General features: G+C 38.8%; 1 protein-coding gene across 1 annotated transcript in view; it reads right to left on the bottom strand.

Moving 5' to 3' along the window:
* The window catches only part of LOC124989453 (uncharacterized), a gene marked incomplete at its 5' end in the record, with an annotated part of 306958 nt that overhangs the window by 152748 nt on the left and 139345 nt on the right, over positions 1–14865 (bottom strand). The window contains 2 exons of the mRNA XM_047559286.1: positions 3680–3804; positions 9562–9638. Coding sequence (XP_047415242.1) covers positions 3680–3804; positions 9562–9638 — 202 coding nt within the window. The remainder of the gene's footprint in view (positions 1–3679; positions 3805–9561; positions 9639–14865) is intronic.

Genomic DNA, 14865 nt, shown 5'->3' on the forward strand with positions numbered 1-14865 from the left:
CCAATCTCCTGAATTTACTGAAATGAGCAGACTCAAATGAGGAGCCGGGGTGGGATAAGAGTGAGTTAGGATGTGCAATGGAGTACATAAGTCAGGGAGAAAGAAAATACATACATTTAAACTTTTTTCACTAGAGCAAATACCTCCCACCCAACGTCATGTATCTTTGAAGCTGGGGAGTACAGTATTCTGTGTTAAATGCATTTTATGGGGATTTAGAAAGGATCTAGGTAAAGGTTGCCCCAATAAATGATTTACTAGCTCTAATAAAACATCAAGGAAATTGTAAGGATTGTATCTCAGACTATTTAAAACAAGTTTATAGAGGTCTGAGCAGTCCCCATATCCTCAGCCCTGGTTTTCAAAGAAATGTATAAATAGTAGCTAATTATTCCATATTACCTGTTTTTTTAAAAATGGTAGCCATTTCAAGAGAAGAAAGAGATGAGAAGTAAATAAATAGTTATGCCAGTCAGGCTGAGGGATAAAAAAAAAATGATCATTCATGTATGAATGTGTCACAACAAATCTCACCACTGTATACGATTATAATGCCCCATAAAAATATGGAAATAGAGAAATCATCACTCACTCATTTATTTGATTTTTTGTTCAATAAGTATTTACTGATCATATTAGGTACCCAGTACTCTACAGCTTGGGGCTGATGACCCAGATGTGACTAGACCAAAGGGATTTGTACTATAACTTCTGTGGAGGAAGAGGTAACGGAACTGAGTAAATAAAAACAAATATAAAGGCTTACTATAAACTGTGGTAAGGACATCAAAGGAAACAAATAAAGTGACAAGAAAGTCAACCACAAAGGGAATGGATCCTACTTTATGTACAGTAGTCAAGAAAGGCCTTTCTGGGGAAGTAAAAATGATTCTGAGACCCAGAGCAAACCATACCAACTAAGAACTGGGAGAATACTCCAGATAAAGGAGGTAGGAACTGCAAGGGATTTGCAATTTCGTGTCCTAAAACATTCAGTGATTCTGAAACACAAAAAGGGTAGATATGGAAAGGGAGAAATCATCGTAGAGTGACATGTGTGTTTGTGTTACATAGCTTTCCATTGCTGTGACAAAATACCTGAAATAAACATCTTACAGGAGGAAATATTTATTTTGGCTCATGTTCTCAGAGGTTCATTTCATGGCCACTTGGCACTGTGGCTATACAGTACATCATGGTGGAGTGCAAAATGGAGGAGGTTGCTCACCTCATGATGACCAGAATCCAAACAGAGCAAGAGGAAAGCGGTCAGGGTCCCAATATCCCCTTCCAGGGCACCTCACATGACCTCACTTCCTTCTACTGGTCTCTACCTCCTAAAGCTGCCAATAGCAACATGTATAATGGTTATTTATACCATATGACTAAGCGTTAGCATATGGTTCTTTGGAGAACAGTTAAGACCCACACCAAAACAAGTCCTCTGTTTTAACCTATAGAAAAAGGCATTTCCTTGAAATGTATTATTACTAATGCTAATAATAATAGCTATCTTTATTAAAAATTTACATGTTCTAGTCTCTGTACAGGAAGAATATCTGGTGTATATTATTTTTTAACTGTCACAATAATTATCAAATTCCACAATACAGATATTAGTTTTCCAGTTTGATACAAGAGAAAACAGACTCAGTTCAAACAAGTTGCCCAGGATCACACAGCAGTGTCAAAACTGGAATTCACACACAGGTAGGTCTCCCTACAAAGCCTACTTATTTTCTTTTAATTTGCAAGTTCTGTTTCATATATATTTGTTCAATTCTATACTGGAAGCCACACACAGAGAAATCAGTGAAGGAAAATGTGGTACGTTAGGTTACCAAAGATAGCCACATCACACCCTCCATCCCAGCATGCTCTTTGGTAATGTTACCTTTCCATTTCTGTGTTAAGAGGTGGAGTCTTCTTTCTCTGACTGTCCCTGAGACTTATTTTGAAAAACAGAATAGCTTTGTTTGATGTAGCTTGCTTGAATAAAGAACCCTCAGAATTGTAAGCAAATAAAATGGTTGTTGCAAGACCCTATGCTGTCAGTCATTCAGCATGCAGCAGCTGATGATGAAAATGTATAAGGAGCCTAGTTGGTGAGAGAGAGTGACATATAAATATCTTAAAAATAACACGAGGGTCCCCTATTCACTGCGGCATTATTCACAATAGCCAAGATATGGAATCAACACAATGTCCATTGATGAATGAATGGATAAAGAAAACACAGTATGTATACATGATGGAATAAAATTTCTCCATAAAAACAAAAGAAAATCCTGTCGTTTGTGACAACATGGATGAATCTGGAGAATATTAAGACAGGCACAGAAATTTTAAAAAGTGCATGCCGTCACTTATGGGTGGAATCTGAAACATCTAAATCATAGTAGCAGGGTAGAAAGGTGGTTACCATGGGCTGGGGCGGAAGTAGTCTGTACAAAAACTTTCAGTTGGAAGGAATAAGTTCAAGAGAAGCTCCAGCCCTCCCTTCTGCACACGTTGTAGGTATCTGGTCCTCTCTCCTGGCCGTTATTTTATTGAATTAAACACATTCTGCACCCATCGCCCTCCCCTTACAGACTATCACAAATGGAGAGTTTCTAAAGAGCAGGGTGCATATCAGTATTTTCAAATAGTATCTCTTGTATATTTTTCTTCCTGGAAGAAGCATGCATGTTTCTCATCTGGGTTCTGGGGCTCCTCCAAAGACCTGCTTCACTTGGTCCAGAAAACAACTCACTATTTAGTCTGGAGTCCATATTCTAGCTGCTTCCAGAAAGCATTGGTGAAAATGGGTCGGCCTCTAAATTTAAGTTACGGCCAGTAGGAGTGGTTAAAAACATGTGTCTGTATGGTTTGAGCTGGTACCATGACCTCCAGGCAGTGGCTCCAAGATGGAGGAGTGGGTATAAACCATGAGAACCAAGCGATAGGGCAAATAAATTACCCACTGGGAAGTCATTCAGGGAACTAATTTGGGGTAGCAAGGAAGCAGTATGGGAACAGATGACTCTGATCAGCTACTCTGTTTCTTCTCCTACCCGAGGACACTCCCTCTGTCACAGTGCCATTGTGGTTCTTTGGTGAATAACCATTGCAAAAGTCTCTACTCCTTACCCTGTGAGACTCCATTCCTCACTCTTTTACACCTTTTTTCATGTTTGTTTCCATGCATTTACAAAAACAAACACACCCAGACACACACCTCCAGGTAGAGAGAGCAGCACCCACAACCTGCTTAGATTTCCAGTGAGGTAAGGCTTCCTGCACGTATCAACTTCACCAACCCTCCCAATTCCATCTGGGTCTGCCCACACCAGGGCTGCCATTTCTTTACTGCAAACTTCTCTCTAAGACTTGGCTCAAACTTTTTCAGAGACCCTTTCTTCATGCTCTAATGAACATGACCATCATTACTCCTATGTGTGCATGTGGCATTTCGTGCAATTAAAAAAAATTCTTATTTCACCAGGTTAATGTTTTTGCATATCCATACCCCTCTTTGGACTACAGACATCTCCAAGTCAGGATACATATTCTGTAGACTACAACAGATATACAATCATTTTTTTTATTAAATAAATAATAAGAGAAGAGAAAGAACAAAAACTTGTTTGATTCAATGCGTTTAAATTTAATTTTTAAAAGACAGGATACAGTTACTCACCAAACTGAAAATCGGTGTTTCTCCAGTTCCTCCAAGTAAGATGTATTCTGTGAATAATCTTCAAGTTCTCCAGGTCTCCAAACAGCTGATTTTGCTTTCATAGAATGATCACTTGGACTATTTCCCTTGTTAGAGAAATTAATAAATGAAAAAAATGAAGTATTTATTAAGAGCAAATAGAAAGTTCACCTGGGACCATGGACACTTCCCCCAGGATGATATAGAATTATTGATCATAAAAAAGTACAGTTAGGGTTGGGGTTGTGGCTCAGTGGTAGAGCACTTACCTAGCAGTGGGAGAGAAAGAGTTAACCTTTTCCTCCCTTTCCCAGCAAAGCAGCTTAGATTTTACCTGTTTGATATATAGGGATCTCCTGGAAGATGTCACTACAAAATCTTCAAGAGAAAAAGTAATTTGAAAACCATAAGTCTAGAAACATAAAAAATTAGGTGTGGCTCGCATTTATAAGACAGTTATATTAAAACTCTGCTTTCCTTTTTTTTTTTTTTTACATGCTCTTAATTATCATTTGTAAGACGCCAAGTATTTGAAATTGCTTGATATCCGTTCATACAAGTCTTAGCACCACTCTGGAGTTGGAACATTTTGCAACTGCAGAAGTTTGTTTGGGGTTGGCAGGATGCAGTAACCAGGAAAACCTTAGAGAGAGAGCCAGCTGAAGTCAATGTGTCATCAAATCCCTAGTGAACACACCAAAACTGTTTCCTTTATTATGGAATTGATGGATTTGATTACCTTAAGAACAAAATCCAGTTTTGACAGTCATCAATTTGAAGTACCTGTCATTGGGTCCATTTTCTCTTTCTAAGGCTCTGTAGCTCTTAAAACAATAAAAGCAGCTCTGATCAGATCATTCAGTACAGGCATTTTTTAATCATTGCACTCGTAAGTAAATATAAGAGTGCCAAAACTCTTGAAAAAACATGAGCACTTTGAATTATCTCACATATTTTTGTAGGCATTTAAATTATAATTTGGTAGCTTTTCCTTATGAGTTGCTTACTTTATTCAATCGCTACTTGACAGAAAGCTGAAATGACTACCAAGAAATGCTCTGTATATTTGGTTTACCTACCATAGCTCCTGATCTGCTAAAACACAGGTGTTTCAGGATAGAGTGCATCTCGTTGCTTTCCATTTTGCTTAATCTATGAATATCTGTCCTGTTTCTTCAAACTAAATTCATGATGGAAATGAGACATATCATATTTCTTTGTATCTTTAATGTCACTTACTATGGCAACAAGCACATACTAGATGCTCAATAAATAACTATTAGAGGTCATTTCACTAAATACTTACAGTACAACTAACAATGGACTTGACCTCCAGTTGCTAAGTCATGATGAAAAATGCCTAGGAATTCTAAAACTCACAAAGATGTCGTGAACTTCTGTACTTTCTTTATGGAATGTCTGAATAGGATGCACTAAACATTGCTTTAAATGGGTTTTTTGGAAACTAGTTCATTTCCAAAGAAATGGGCTCCCAAATGAACAAAAATATGAATAAGAATTTTGATTCCAAAAAGGAGGTAAATAGGCACAGGGAAATTCCCAGGTGAGTAGCCTGATCATATAGCATTCTACCAATCCAAACAGTCCACCAAGCACAAATGTATGTCTTTATTCTATACCTGATAAATAATGCTTTAATATTACCAACATTAAACACACAGAAAATAGACCCTCTGGCCCATTACCCTATACTGAAGTTAAAGAATATTATCATTAAAAAAGAGAGACAGAGACAGAGATTCTTCCCTTAGCAATGACTTTAGAAAGAGTAGTGCCTATACTTTAAAAGAGAAATTGGTGTGCACATTTTTTTCTGGAACATCACATTTGGCATGTCATATCTGTGGCTGCTCATATCCTGATAAACCAAAAATCAAGAACAAAATATTTTAAAAATAAATTGCTAAAATTAAAAATCTGATCTTCAATGTAATGGACCAAATATCTGGTGTGTGAAGAATGCTGTTCTAATACAGGATTGGTTAAGAAACAAGAAATGCCTGCTCTTCCAAAGGCAACACAAACTGAAGGGAAAATGGGTTTTGAGGAATTTTGAAAACCTAAAATGTATAGTGGTATGTTGAAAAGGGTAGTCAGGTGATGGTCTGGAGACCCACGTTCACGTCTTCTCACTACTTAGGAAAATTACATAGATAAGGTCCACATATTGAAGTTTTTAACCTAAAAAGTAAAGATAATGTTTGTCTTAGGAAAATCACAGGAGTTTTATGAAAACTCAGCTTTATATGTGTATTATGTGCTATATCATATAATTCCATATGTAATACAAGTATATGTATATATGTCTCGAATATTACAATTTAATATAATTTATGTATGTATCTATTTTTTCATGGGGGTTAGGGGAAAAAACACTTAAAACACTTTAGAATACTCAGGATATAAATAGTATCCTGGCCCAGTACTTTATTCAGCGTAGATGAGTGATTGAGTATTTAACTTTCCTTCTTGTGCATATATTATAGGGTTTCTATAATATATAGAAGTTGCTAGGTAGAACATGTTACAGGATTTCAAAATTGTTCAGTTTCAAAATTGTCTATGCTCATGGTATATAAGTCTATTTAACTGTGCTACATGGTAAGAAGCAAAGCAAAGCTCCCTCTATTGTTGTTCAGAGGGTTTGCCTTAGCTGTAGGGTGAGGATGATGGGGGGCGCTATCGGTGCACAGAAAGAGGCCAGTGACAGGAGTACAGTGAAGAGGGTTCAGAGTTGGCAAAATTAAGTGCCACTCAGCAACAGCATCTCTTCCCCACACCCCTTACAGCAGAGGTCTTTGTGCAAGTCTCTGGGAAGAACTGTTCACCTGCCCATCTGGCCTGACGAAGACCAAGAGGATTGTTTCATCAAAAGAGAAAGCCTTAGAAAGAGGAAATAGTGAAGAAAGGACTGAATCCTGGGGATTAAAAATGCTTTTGAACTGCCCAGGAAGATCAGAAGTGAAGACTGGCAGCTTTCATGCCAACCCAAATCATGCTCACCATTTTTTAAGAAGGCAAAGGAGGAAGGTTTGGGGTGGAGACACTCTGCTAAGAGGCTGTGTTAATAAGATCACAGAATTCACGAGTCACAGATAACAACAACAAATACCAGGTGCTTCTCAAGTATCAAAGCAAATAAATATGACATCATGTTCTTCCATTGCTGCAGTTATTATCATGGGAATGAAGAAAGAAATCCAGCCTAAATCCTGAGAACCTCCAGCAGGAATCGTTTCCCCCTTTTAAATTCTCATCTGATGTGTTCACTGGAGAATTTTACAAGACAGCTTTCCATTAACCACACTTGGGAGAAGGCAAGCTGTGCTCAGCTGCAAAGTCTAGGACTTACCATGTGATGCTCCTTCTGGAAACCTCTTTGGGCTTCTGTTTGTGCCCCAGAGGACAATTAGCATCCCTGGCCACTTGGAACCACACATTCATAGTTCCCTGATCACTTACATTTGAAAAACTGAGACTTCACTTTTTAAGTCTCATGGGAACTTCTTTCTCTCACAGTCTCTCAACACACTGCCTAGACCAGAGTCTTTAACGTCAACTGAAGAGGCAAATGAATTCCTGACACCATGAGAAAATGAGAAAAAAAACTTTAAATGCTTCAACTGGAGCACAGTGTGGCAGATGAAGAGTTGATTGTGAAGGACGGCGAGTCCATGCTTGGCAAGACCTTGGCCCCAACACTGGGTTATTTGCACTGGAGTGTTTGTCTGTCTTCCCACTACACTGGCAATACTAATGATGTTTCTCCTGCAAGTGGTTCAGAGTTGAGACCCACTTCCTGTAGCATTGGATGGTGGCCAGAAAGGGGTCAGACCACAAGCATCTAAACAAAGCTCTATTGGGATCAGCTCTCTGGCAGGTGTCCCTGTCCACCAAGGTAAAGGGCAGGGGAAGTCACGCTGGGGCTCCGACCTGGTGGCGTTTTTGTACCTAGGAGTTGGTCAGTGATCTGCTGGGACCCGTGTTGTCCTTCTGGGATTGGCTGGGGAGACCGCTGAGTGACAGGTGGTGCGAAATGTCCGGTCTGCCCCATGCCCTGCCCCCATTCAGCCACTTCCAATCGCCCAACACTTCCCAATGCACCTGGTCCCCGAGGAGGAACATACTCTCCCAAAAAATTGACTTGTCATTTGTGGAATACAATATTAAAAATAAAATAAAAAAGAGAACTCAATTGGAGTGTGCAAACTTGGAAAATGTAGGGAAGAATTTTCAATTTTTAGAGAGATTATATTCATTCCCAGTTTACCTACTTTGGTCTTTCTGATTCCAAGGTTTTAAGTCAATCATTAGCAGGAAAATTTTGCAAACTATTTAAAAGGTAAATATTAGATCTATAATGTCTTTTCTTTAGTTCTCCAAAGAGCGTGCATAAAAGTACTTAGTATATGATATGTACTAAAGTTCACACAACGATGTGAACTTTGTTTCAATTTTTTTTTCTTTTGAAGATTGTCCCTTGGTTTTCACATCATAGCCCCTAAGATTTTAAAAAACAGAGACAGAAAACAACTACCTGGTTAAAAGGAGAAAGGATTATTAAATTATCAATACAAATACAGGTTCTTGAGTCAGACTGTCTAGGTTCAAAGCCCCGGGATACACTTATGAGCAATGTAATTTTGGCTAATTTAGTTCCTCCTGCTAAGTTTCACTTTTCTCATCCATAAAGTGGAGATAATGATGATAATAGCAGCATCTACCCCATTCTTTGTTGTGAGAATATGATGAGTCATTTGATGCCGGCTGAGAAAATTTGCCAGCTCCACCTAATCCCCTAACACTCAGGAAATGTTGTCTCTCAATGTTACAAATCTCAGTAAACTTCTGACTCAAGCTTTCCTCTTTAGCACAGACCCTATTATAGGAACAATCGCCAAGAGTAAATAGTGCAAGTAGCCACCTGGACATTAAAAACTCTGTCATCTGTATGATTAGAGGGTGGCCCACTATTTGGAGATGAGATTAAAAAAAGAAAGAGACTGACTTAAAAGTCAGTCTTGAGACCATGAAAGTGGTCTCCATAGACCTATCCAGTCATGCATCTCTTAATGATAGGGGTATGTTCCAAGAAATACGTCATTAGGCAATTTCATCATTGTTTGAACATCAGAGAGCATACTTACGAAATGACAGATAATGCATTCTTATAGGACCACCTCCGTATATGTGGTCCACCACTGGCCAAAACATCTATGCAGCTCCTGACTATATTTACTTAGTCAGGAAAGTGGAGAATTAAGATAAACATTCATAAAACTTATAAAAGAAGGGATCAGGTATAGGAGGGAATCCTTCTACCTCAATTCTCTAACCAGGCTAAATTTGCTGGATACTTAAAACTCAGTCAGTCTAGGTAGAAAGATATTTTGGAAACAGTTAAGCATCTGAAAACTGGATTTAGTAATACCAGAGAAATTAATTTAACCAGTGATTTGCAAATCCAGGCAACTTAATTGATCTAAGTTTATCAAGATAGTTTCTTCGTGATCATCATAATCATGGCAAATAGATCCAGAAACACGGCTCATTCAGCACATTTTCTAATCACCCTGTCCAAGCTGGAAAGAGCCCTGTAGACTGATTAACTTAACTGAAGTCTTCAATAGCTTTAAAAAGTCTGATTCGGATGTCGTAAAAATTTATTGGCATTGCCGATTTCTCAGACGTCAGTCACTTTAGCAGGTCCTGCACTTCAAAACCTACTTTGAAGACCAAATTCCTTTCTACCTAGAAATATGTCCTAAGAAATCATAGTTAATAATCAGAGGTTGCTGTTTTCAGGAACCTTCTGATGCCAACTGGTACAGCCTTCATCTTACCTTGGAGCGTAATTCGTGGTCTTCTTTTAAAAGACTGAGATCACAGTACTTGGGGCCCATTTTATTAGAAATACTCCCTAGGGTTAAAGACAAAAAGGTGGGAAAAATATATTGCAGATTTTCACTTCAGAGGACATGTAAGCCTGAGCTACTGAAATCTAAGAGCTTATATAAGGCCTGGAAAACGTGGGAATGGAGGGTAAATTCCTAGGAGACTCTATGCTGCTCTGTGTACCCTGTTTTAATTCAGCAGATGAACTTGGAGTGGAACTCAGCCATCAGCCACACCACAAGGATGTAATTTACAAGCAGCAGCTGTTTCTGATCTGCTTTCCTACCTTCATCCCAGTAGGATTCTCTGTCCTCAGCCATGTTCCTGGGATCATGCTTTCAAAAGATCTTCCCTGCACTTCCTGTTGGTGGTCCAGCATGAAACTTTGCGATGATGGTGTTTTGTTCTCTACCTGCACATCTTGCATGACTTGTCTGATATCAGGGGTCCTCAGTCTCAGCACTATTGGCATTTTGAACTGGATAATTCTCTGCTCTAGGGACTGTCCTGTGCTTTGCTTGATGGTATCCCTGGCCTTCACCCACTGAATATCAGTCTTACTTTCTACCTTTCTGCCCCATCCTTCCAGTCACGACAACCAAAAGTCCCTTGAGTGGCAAAACATCTCTAGTCGAGAACACCCATCTAGATGGTGAACTCCTAGCAAGACACTATCTGGTTCATCTTTGGTTCTCTTTCAGAGTCTAACACAGTGACTGTCCAGAGTGCTTCCTCAACAAACTGTTTCTTAAGTGAAAAATAAATTCATAAATGCAGCCATCACCGAAGCAAGTATATTACTACAGATTTGTCTCCTCAGTCATGGGCTGGACCTCTCGCTCAGTGAATCCATACACCAACCTATTTCCAGGAGCCTGGGACAGATATCCTGGTCTAGAAGCTGCTAGAACTTGGAGAACTTCAGGAAACCATGGATTTGATGAGGGGGTTGACCTGACACTTTTTTCTTTTTTTTCCAAAAGGAGATACCTATTGTGAGCAGTCAAAACCTTATTTGTTATCTTCTTTTTTTTTTTCCTTGAAAGAATCAAATGTTGCCATTTCTTGCCACTTGGAATTTAGGAACCATTTTAAAATGAAATTACAACAGCATAAAATGTTGAGGCTATGGCTCCATGCCAGCATGCTTCAGAAACCTCTTTGTCCCTATAGAGGATTCCACCAGCCTCTTGCTCACCAGCCTTGGTATGTTATTTTATTTTATTTCATTTTATTTTATTTTATTTTATTTCATTTTATTTTATTTATTTTATTTCAGTACTGGTGTTACTTTACCACTGAGCTACACCCCCAGCCCTTTATTTTATTTATTTTATTTTTATCTCATTTTATTTTACTTTGAGAAAGAGTCTCACTAAATTGTCTAGGCTGGCCTCAAATGTGTGATCCTCCTGACTCAGTCTACCAAGCAGCTGGGATCACAGGCCTGCACCCCAGACCTGATTCCCCAGCCTTGGTCTTTGTGGCCCATTCACAGGGAAAGAGATGGTCTCCCTGTACATTTTGAGCCTACCCCAGTGGACTCTGCAAGCTAAAGGTGGACACCAAGAAACATCCTTAAGGGAAAGTCACATGGGTCAGGCACCCCTCGTTGGAGACCTGACTCTTCGGTCTATTGAGGCAAGATCAGGTAAATCCTCAGAGGGGAATCTTTACATTCAGTCTAAAACAGATTTTGTTGGTAGTGAAATTTACATAGTAAATACCAAGATGAGAATTTTTTTAAAAAAAATTAAGACGAGGAAGAGAAAACGGGGAGGAAATGGAGAAAATGCATTTATTTGGATCTTAAAAATATCATTCTTTTTGAACTTATATAATTTGCTTTTGCCTCATATAATTGCTAGTTGGGATAATAGAAATGAAGTAATAAAAGGATGATGTACTTTTTGGTATTTCCTAAGAACCACATAGATATTATGTTGTCGACTTCACACACACACACACACACACACACACCAGCTAAAATAGTTATGATTACTCCATTTTAAAGATTTGGAAATTGAGACTCAGATACATCAAAGAACTTCCCTCAAATCAGTCAGCTTATTAGTGGAAAACCTGAAATGCAGTCCCAGTTCTATCTGACCTCAAAGCCCATGCATTTGATCTGTCTGTTGATTCTTGGAGAAACCACACCCCACTTTCTCCTTATACACATTTTAAACATTGGCAAGGTATTCATTTTTTTATTGCTACTGGAACAAATTACCACAAATTTCTGGATTAGAGCAACATCAACGCATTATCTCGCAATTTTGAATTATCTCAGAAATCTGGGTATAGCATGACTCAGTTGTTTTCTCTACTTACAAATAGGCTAAAATCAATATTTTAGTCAGGGCTTCAATTCTCGTCTGAGTCTTAGTTTGTTCTTCAGGATTCTTGGTGTTATCAGCACAGTCTCGCTGTAGCATAATGTTATATAACCACTAAAATGAATAAATTTTAGCTCCAATTTCTTCAAATATTGTGGAGTGAGAAAACGACACAGAAAGGCAGACCTGATACATTATCACTTTTTGTTTAATGAAGAAAAACACCTTTTTAAGTGTATTTTCTCACAATTTCCATGCGGTTCTCTCTGTATTCAAGCCAATAGCAGCCGGTCACACTCTTTTCCTGCCTTGGATCTCTCCAATTTTTTTTCTATCACCAGACGAAAAAAGTGCTTGCTTTTAAAGGCTCATGTGATGAGATTTTGTTCACCCAGATTATCTCCTTCCTAGCGTGTGAGGGCTGTGCAGATCAGAGCTTGACCATCTTTTGGAGACTGTCTTAGAAATTCTGCCTGCCCATACCAATGTCTGACTTAATGAGATTTTGATCCTCATGTGTTAAAATGTACTAACACCGTATATGTTCAAGTAATAAAATGTCTTTCAAAGAGATAGACTCCTAAAAGTCTTTTCTTCCTGCTTTCTCATGTAAAATGTTCTTTGCTCAAAAACCAACTTTTTTGTAGATGGATAGAGACACCTAACTAAAATAGAATCATGCCACATACTTTTCTGCAAACCTGTATTTTCATTCAGTAAGAAATCATAGTCTCTCTATAAGTCATAAAACATCTACCGTTTTTCTTTAAAATGACATTTTGTTTTCCTCGATTTCCCTTTTTTTCTTCTGTCCATCTGCCCAGTTCCTCTCCCTTCATCCTGGTCCACATAAACCATTTGATTTTCTCCCTGTTCATGTAACCCCACACATAGACCTGTGTGGACATATGGACATGACAATTTGTAGATGCACTTTTCTTCATTGAAAAGAGATAATATATCGTGTATGCCTTCCTATATCCTCCCTCAGTAGCTGATAAAATTCCCTTTCAGTCAATAATTAAAGCTCTAATTTACTTTTCCCTCTGGTCATAGAATATAACATTGCGTTACACATTTAGGCAACCATTCCCTCTGGTCAGCATTCACTTTTCTTCTTCATTTTAATTTTTCTGTCAAAAAGAATGTCACAATAAAATCCTGATACCTGTGTCCATCCTTACTGATTTTATTCCAGTAAAGATGGAAAGATTTTTAGGGTGGAATTACTGGGTCAAAGAGTTTGGCTCTGTTCAATGTAGGAAGATGGTGCCAAAGTTTTTTTGTTGTTTTTTTTTTAAGTACATTTTGACAGGCAAAATATAAGAAAATCTATTTCCCCAAATACTTGCCACAAATAAATCACTTTGAATTACCACTTATTATATTATCACATCATGATCAGAGAGGAGGGAGACTGTTAGGGTCTGGATGTGAGGTGTCCCCCAAAAGCTCATGTGTGAGATAATGCAGGAAAGCTTAGAGGTGAAATGATTGGGTTATTAAAGTTTTAACCCTATCATGCATTAATCCCCCCAGGGATTAACTGGGTGGTAACTACAGGCAGGTAGGGTGTGGCAGGAGGAAGTGGGTCCTCGGGGGCATGACTTTGGGCTATATATATTTTGTCCTTGTGGAGTGGGAAAACACTCTCTCTCTCTCTCTCTCTCCATCTCTCTCTCTCTCTCTCCGTGTCTTTCTCTCTCTCTTTCCCTTCTCTCTCTGTCTCTGTCTCTCTCTCCGTCTTTCTCTCTCTCTTTCTCTGGTGCCATGTTCTCATCTGCCTTCCTCCACCTCACACTGCTGCCAGCACATTCTGCCTCACCTCAGGCCCAGAGGAATGGAGATGGCCATCAACGGACTGAGACCTCTGAAACCATGAGCCCTCAAGTAAACTTTTCCTCTTTTAATTGCCCTTGTCAGGTCTTTTTTGGTCAGGGTGGTAAGAAATCTGACTAAAACAGTAACCTCTGACATTGGATTTTTTTATATTATTGTATTTTTTTCTATTAAACATAGAAACTATTGGTAGGTTTTATATTTAATAGTTCCATTATTTGGTATATATAGGTTGCATCACTAATACTTCTCTGCCCTAATTACACCTTTTATACAATGCTCTTCTTTTACTATTTAGACCTTTTCAAAGCCTCAAAGGTCAGCTTGCCAGATGTTGATCCTATCTCTCCAGTGATGAGCCTGGTTCCACCTGGCTCATCCGCAGGTGTCTGACTTCTCTTTATCACTCTCCTATGTGTGTGTGCTCTAGGTCCTACGTAACTAGATAGCTTGACAGTGTGTTTTACTGGAGGAATTACCTTATTATGCAAATAATTTTTTTGACTTTTTTCTTTTGCATTTATTTTATTTCTCTACTTCCTTCTTTCCCTATCTTCATGTTCCTGGTGAACTGGAGCTGATACTGATTCATTTTTTCATTCACCTTTTTAATGTGGATGTTCTGTTGTGCTCCTCCATTCAGTTATGATTACTGATTTTCCAGAACCCAGTCTCACATATAAAAGGAATAAAGTCAGACATACACAGTCAGGTACCAGGTTCTGATAAAGCAGTGAGACGAGACAAGTCCCAAATGAGAGGATTTGGCAAAGAAAAGGAAAGAAAGGGGCTGTCCAAGGAATGAAGGTAGGCGTCCCACTGAAGAAGGGCTCATCTTTAGGAAACCTGACAACTCCTGTGATCACAACAGCACCAGACAAATGAGACCTTCTCTGCCTCTCATCCCTGCCCAACCATGTCCCCAAACAACTTGGAATGATGATTTGTAAGACAGAGAAGAGGTGGAAGCATGAGACTCAGAAGTAGAGAAGAATGTAGCCAACTTCTGCCCTCCATTGTCCATGTTTAGGGTCCACCTGAAGGAAACTGTCAACAGGGTAAAGGACCTAAAGA

Source organism: Sciurus carolinensis, chromosome 7 (assembly GCF_902686445.1).
Source record: "Sciurus carolinensis chromosome 7, mSciCar1.2, whole genome shotgun sequence".
Taxonomy (NCBI): domain Eukaryota; kingdom Metazoa; phylum Chordata; class Mammalia; order Rodentia; family Sciuridae; genus Sciurus; species Sciurus carolinensis.